General features: G+C 50.3%; 1 protein-coding gene across 1 annotated transcript; it reads left to right on the forward strand.

Moving 5' to 3' along the window:
• Nucleotides 1-1,508: 1,508 nt before the first annotated feature.
• On the forward strand, nt 1,509-5,478 carry HOO65_011084 (Retrotransposable element Tf2 155 kDa protein type 1; the record flags this gene model as incomplete). Its single annotated transcript, XM_071005297.1, has 3 exons — nt 1,509-1,709; nt 1,754-2,066; nt 2,135-5,478. 3 exons carry the CDS (start codon nt 1,509-1,511, stop codon nt 5,476-5,478), a joined length of 3,858 nt encoding a protein of 1,285 aa, XP_070862906.1.
• Nucleotides 5,479-6,702: the final 1,224 nt, after the last annotated feature.

Raw genomic sequence — 6,702 nt, forward strand, 5'->3', positions numbered from 1 at the left:
AGGGGTGGCTCAGGATTAGAGGACACTTGGGATAGCAATAGGTCTTCTCTATGCCAGTGGACTAGGTTGATATAGAATACTAGGTGGATGCCAGAGGGGGTGTCAAGTTTGATAGCATAGGATCTAATAAGGCCAATGACTTTATATAGTAGTGCTAACTAGTTGAGCTTCTTTGAGGGGCATAGGGTATAGACATTCTTAAGTCTCAGGTAGACTCTATTACTAACTTGAAATGATTCTATAACTTATTAGCCTTTATTAGTATATTATTCCTATACTTCTTAGGCTAAGGCTATAGATGTCTAGGAGAATGCTATAGCTTCATAGTGCTTTGCTAGCCAGTTGTGTCCTGTTACAGCTAGGGAAATACTTGAGCCAGTGGGGTGTGAAGCATTAGTTTCAATAGGGTCTATATAGTAGCTATAGCAGAAGAAAAAAGGGCTAATGCCTATGGATGCTGAAACCTAGTTATTCAAGGTGATCTATGCTTGGGGTAGTAGGGAAGCCTAGTCATCTTATAGGTAGGCTGTAAATATCCAGAGGTATGTCTCTATTTCCTAGTTTAAGCATTCCTATGCTCTATCAGTCTCTAGGTAGAAGGCTATAGATAAATGACAGGTGATTCCAAGTTAGTAGTATACTTCAGCCTAGAAGAGGCTAATGAATTGTAGACCTTAGTTAGAGGTGATTATGTATAGGGTTCTATAGTGAGTGAATACATAGACTAAGAAGGCTTCAGCTACATCATGAGTAGTGGAAGACTTCAGGGGTATAAGGACTTTAGACTTTAATAGCCAGTCAGTGATACCTATAATAATAGTATACCTATTAGAGGGTAGAAGGTCAATAATGAAATCAACTGTAATTTCTTACTAAGTCTATTCTAGGATTAGGAGGGGTTTTAAGAGGCTATACTTCTATTCCTACTATATCTTGCTCTATCTACAAGTATTATAGTTTCTTATAAAGTACTATATGTCACGGTACGCTAGCGTCTTCTGCATGACCGTTACAGTACGCTAGTGTTCCTGCATGATGTAACAGCACGCTAGCGTCCTTTGCATAACCACCGTCCGTCATAGCATGATACTGTCGTCCGCATGACCACCGTTTCTGCATGACCACTGTTCCCACGCTACTTTAGCGTTCCCTGCATGACTGCTGTCCTGCTCGATGCTGGAGCCTCGCTCACCGCTACCAGCCTCACACCCCACTGTAGATCTTGTCAACTACAACCTGTGTAGATATATAGACTAGATAGAACCTCCCTCTGTTACCTGAATGTTGCTCCCCAAGCAACGTCCTCGTCTCCTACCCTGAATATACTGAACTTCCTGTCCCTGTCTTCTGTCCTGGTATCTGTTACCATCCTGAACATCCTGTCCTGCCTGTCCTCGTCCCTGTCTACCTGTCCTGCCTGTCCCGTCTTTGAGCTATTGGGTTAGTCTCATAGAACCTTCCTGCCTGCCCGTGACATTACGTTGCTTCCACCCATAGACACTGACGAGATGTCTGCCCGCCCGGAACCCCCGATCGTGCCTGATAGCTTCGAGAGCTTCAGCGAAGGGGTTACCAACCACACTGGTGCTTGGTTTGAATATGTCCGCTCCTTATTTTCATACGCTGATGAAAAAGAACAACTGCCCCTCCACCAGACCCGGATGCCATGGACCTGTCCCATCAACGCCGCGCCTCCCGCCGAGAAAGGGGTGAATGCTACCGTTGCGGAATAAAGGGCCACCTAGTGGGCCAGTGCCCACAACCCGATAACCGACAGCTCCGCTCGGCTGCACTGTCCCCTTCCTCTACTGCCGCGACGCCCCAGGTCTCCTGCTCCCACCACCGCCGTGACTCCTTCTCGTCCTTCCACTCGGACTGCCCCAGTGATGGACCAAAAAAAAGGAGCTCGCCTGGAATAAGCCGCCCCCAGGTGGAACCTCCCGGCGCAACCCCGAACCAGATTATTCGTATCTCGGCCGCTGCTGTACATGGTCTTCCAATTGAGGAAGAATACAATCAGCGGTCAGATCTTATGATCCTCCCTGTGGAACTGTCTCTTCAAGACCGTTCCTTCCCGACATACGCCCTGACTGACTGTGGTGCAGAAGGAAAAGCCTTCATTGATGCCACCTAGGTATCCCTGCACCGAATTCCGACCCACCCCCTCCGTTCTCCATTTGGAATCGAAGTATTCGATGGAAGAGAAACGGAAGCTGGAAAATTGAATACTGCCGAAACCACTGCAACGTTCCTGGAAAGCCCGAGAAGCTTCGGGCCTTACACAACGTCCCCCATAAAGATCGACCCAGTAACTTGCCCCCACGACCCCAGGCCCTTCGCAACTTGAACATTGTCCCGATCTCGAAGGAAGGTGCCATTGCCTATTCCCGCCGGTCTGCCTGTCGACTGTTTGTGACGACACTGGAAGAAATCGATCGAATCCTGAACCGTCCTGACTCCCCGGACTCTGCAAGTCCCCGGAAACCTGAACCCTTTTCCCTGCCCGCCGAATTGTCAGATTTCACCGATGTTTTCTCCCCTCGCGAGGCGGAAAAACTACCACCACACCGACCCATGGATCACCATATCCCCCTGGTGGAAGGTGCGAAACTGCCTTTCGGGCCCCTGTACTCCATGTCCCGAGACGAACTGAAAGCCCTCCGTGAATGGCTCGATGAAAATCTCCGGAAAGGTTTTATCCGCCCCAGCTCCTCGCATGTTGCCTCTCCCGTTCTGTTCGTGAAGAAGGCTGACGGAGGACTGCGTTTCTGTGTCGATTATCGTGCCTTGAACGCTGTGACCATCAAAGACCGATACCCGCTGCCTTTAGTCAAGGAAACTCTGAACAATCTGCATGGAATGCGCTACTTTTCCAAGATTGATATCATCTCCGCTTTCAACAACCTCCGAATGACTGCGGGAGAAGAATACCTGACTGCCTTCCGCACGCGTTTTGGCCTCTTTGAGAGCCTGGTCATGCCGTTTGGACTGACGGGAGCCCCGTCCTCCTTCCAACGATACATCAACTCTTCCCTGAGAGAATATCTCGACCTGTTCTGCACGGCGTATTTGGACGACATCCTGATTTACAGTCGTACCCGTGAAGAACACACCGAACACATCCGTGCGGTCCTCGAACGCCTCCGCGCCGCTGGATTATACGCCCAGGCTCCTAAGTGCGAGTTCTACTGCACTGAAACCAAGTTCCTAGGCTTGATCGTCGGCCGTGATGGCATTCGAATGGACCCAGCCAAGGTCGCAACAGTGCGTAATTGGCCTACCCCGAAATCCCTGACAGATACCCAAGCCTTCCTCGGCTTCGGTAACTTTTACCGCCGCTTCATTCGCGACTTCTCTAGCTTGGTCGCCCCGTTGACACGCTTGACGAAGAAAGATGTCCCTTTTGTGTGGGATTCTACCTGCGAATCAGCGTTCCGAACCCTGAAAGACCACTTCTCCTCTGCCCCTGTCCTGGCCCATTTCAATTGGGATAAAGACATCATCCTCGAGACCGACGCGTCCGATTATGTGTCAGCTGGTGTCATGTCCCAATACGATGACGATGGTAGCCTCCGCCCTGTTGCCTTCTTCTCCAAGAAGCATTCAGCAGCCGAGTGCAACTACGAAATCTACGACAAAGAACTCCTGGCCATCATCCGCTGTTTCGAGGAATGGCGTCCTGAACTGGAAGGTGCCCCTTCGCCTGTGAAGGTTATCACCGACCACCGAAATCTGGAGTACTTCATGTCTACGAAGCAACTCAACCGCCGTCAGGCCCGTTGGTTTGAATTCCTGTCCCGATTCAACTTCCACATCGTTTACCGCCCGGGTAAGCTAGGTGCGAAGCCTGATTCGCTCACGCGCCGGTCAGATGACTTACCCAAGGAGGGTGATGACCGTCTTCTGCACCAGAGCCAAACCGTCCTGAAGAATCACAACCTACCCGATGCTAGCCGCCAGACTCGCCTGAATCAGATCGTCCTGCCGACGAATCTGCAAGAACTCTTCCGCACTGCATATGATTCTGACCCTGTACCCCGTGCTGCCTTGGCCGCAATCCTGAACCCTGAAACGAGCCGCCTGCCGACACTCACCCTGGCCGAGTGCTCGGAGCGCGAAGGCTACTTGTACGTACGAGACCGCTTGTACGTTCCCGAAAGCGATGCCCTGAAAGCAGAGCTCCTCCGCCTGTACCATGACTCTCCTGTCTCGGGACACCCAGGTCGTTCCAAGACTTACGACCTCCTGTCCCGGGAATACTATTGGCCTGGCATGGCAAGATACGTCGCCCGCTGGGTTCGCCAGTGCCATACCTGCCGCCGCGCGACACCCTTCCGTGATGGCCAGAAAGGCCTGCTTCGCCCGCTGCCAATTCCCGAGAGAGCATGGCGTGATATATCCGTTGATTTTATCACCCACCTGCCCAAGAGCAATGGCTACGATGCCATCCTTGTGATTGTAGACCGGCTAACCAAGATGCGTCATCTGGTTCCTTGTCACGGCAACTGTAACGCCGAAGACACTGCCCGTCTGTACCTGAAGAATGTCTGGAAGTTGCATGGCCTTCCATCGACTATCGTCTCGGACCGAGGACCTCAATTCATTGCCGAATTTTGGAGGTGCCTGTCTCGGTCCTTGAGAATTGAACCAACCCTGTCCTCTGCCCACCACCCAGAAACCGATGGTCAAACCGAAAGAATGAATTCGGTCTTGGAACAATATCTACGTGCGTACGTAGCATATCTACAAGACGATTGGGAAGATTGGTTGCCACTAGCTGAGTTCTCTGGCAATGCGCATTACTCTGAAACCACCAATATTTCCCCTTTCTTTGCGAATTACGGATTCCAACCCCGGATGGGATTCGAGCCAATCTCCGACCTGCCCGATTCCGCCCAGTCCCGAGACGCTGCTGCCTTCGCTGCCCGAATGGAAGAGATAACAGAACTGACCCGTTCTGAAATGGCAATGGCCCAAAACTTCCATGAAGAGCAGGCGAATCGGCACCGCCAGCCACCTCGCCAGTTCCAAGTTGACGACAAAGTCTGGCTTGACGCCCGGACGATTCAAACCGCCCGGCCTCAGAAGAAGCTAGACTGGAAGAACTTGGGACCGTTCCGCATCTGCAAGATCATAAGCCCGTACGCTTACAAACTTGAGTTGCCTGCCTCTATGAGGATTCATCCTGTTTTTCATGTGTCCAAGCTCCGATACGCTGACACCTCTGATCCCATCCCTGGTCAAGTTCGTCCACCTCCACCTCACGTTGAAGTGGCTGGACAAACTGAGTACGAAGTTGAAGAAGTCTTGGACTCCTTCTGGGAACGCCGCGGCCGTGGACGCCGCCCCCGCTTGAAATATGTTGTTCGTTGGACCGGCTACGATGACCCAACAACTGAACCCGCCGAATACCTGGAGAATGCAAAGCAGCTAGTGGAAAACTACCACCGCCGTTACCCTGACAAGCCCGGCCCCTAGGTGAACCCTCCTGGTTACCCTCTCGGCATCGACGGAGCTCTGCCGTAGAGAGGGGGTACTGTCACGGTACGCTAGCGTCTTCTGCATGACCGTTACAGTACGCTAGTGTTCCTGCATGATGTAACAGCACGCTAGCGTCCTTTGCATAACCACCGTCCGTCATAGCATGATACTGTCGTCCGCATGACCACCGTTTCTGCATGACCACTGTTCCCACGCTACTTTAGCGTTCCCTGCATGACTGCTGTCCTGCTCGATGCTGGAGCCTCGCTCACCGCTACCAGCCTCACACCCCACTGTAGATCTTGTCAACTACAACCTGTGTAGATATATAGACTAGATAGAACCTCCCTCTGTTACCTGAATGTTGCTCCCCAAGCAACGTCCTCGTCTCCTACCCTGAATATACTGAACTTCCTGTCCCTGTCTTCTGTCCTGGTATCTGTTACCATCCTGAACATCCTGTCCTGCCTGTCCTCGTCCCTGTCTACCTGTCCTGCCTGTCCCGTCTTTGAGCTATTGGGTTAGTCTCATAGAACCTTCCTGCCTGCCCGTGACACTATACATCTTCTGTTAACCTAGGCTAGGTGTAGGAGTGGCTTATGAGGTCTTATGTGATAGTAGTGCTAGGGTGGCCTGTCAGACTTGAATCATAGGTAGCTTGAATTATTACTATATGAAGTGGCTTATAGGCTGGGATCTATAGGCACTCCCACTATAATAGGTGTATTTCTGAGTCAAGGGAGTATTCACTGATTTGCTAAGACAGGCCCTAGTCATTAGGGAATATATATGCTTTTTCTTATACTACTGAGTAGGCTTACTAGTATCTCTCATTATGTCTCACTATAGTGTCCTATAGGTTATAGAGTTCTAGGTCAGTGAATAGAGATAGAAGACCTAGGTAAGGAGTGACTTCTAAGCCTTCTAGATCTTTATCAGGGTTTTTAGCCTATATTACTATAGTGATAACAAAGTTCTTACTATAGGGATATAGCATCTAGTGAACTCTGGATTATAGTCTATTATTAGACAGGTTATATAGGAGGTCTTAGTTGTATTAGGATAGGGCATTAGAGGTGACTTGTATTATTCCAGGTCTATATATCAGTGTAAAGTCAAATTCAGATAATTCATAAGACTAGTGGTATTGATATTCTGAGAGGGTCTAGTGGGTTTAGAAGTAGATGAGGTTATAGTGGTCAGTATATACTTGGAATATAA

Source organism: Ceratocystis lukuohia (genome assembly GCF_044167205.1).
Source record: "Ceratocystis lukuohia strain C4212 chromosome Unknown Supercontig1_pilon, whole genome shotgun sequence".
Classification (NCBI taxonomy): domain Eukaryota; kingdom Fungi; phylum Ascomycota; class Sordariomycetes; order Microascales; family Ceratocystidaceae; genus Ceratocystis; species Ceratocystis lukuohia.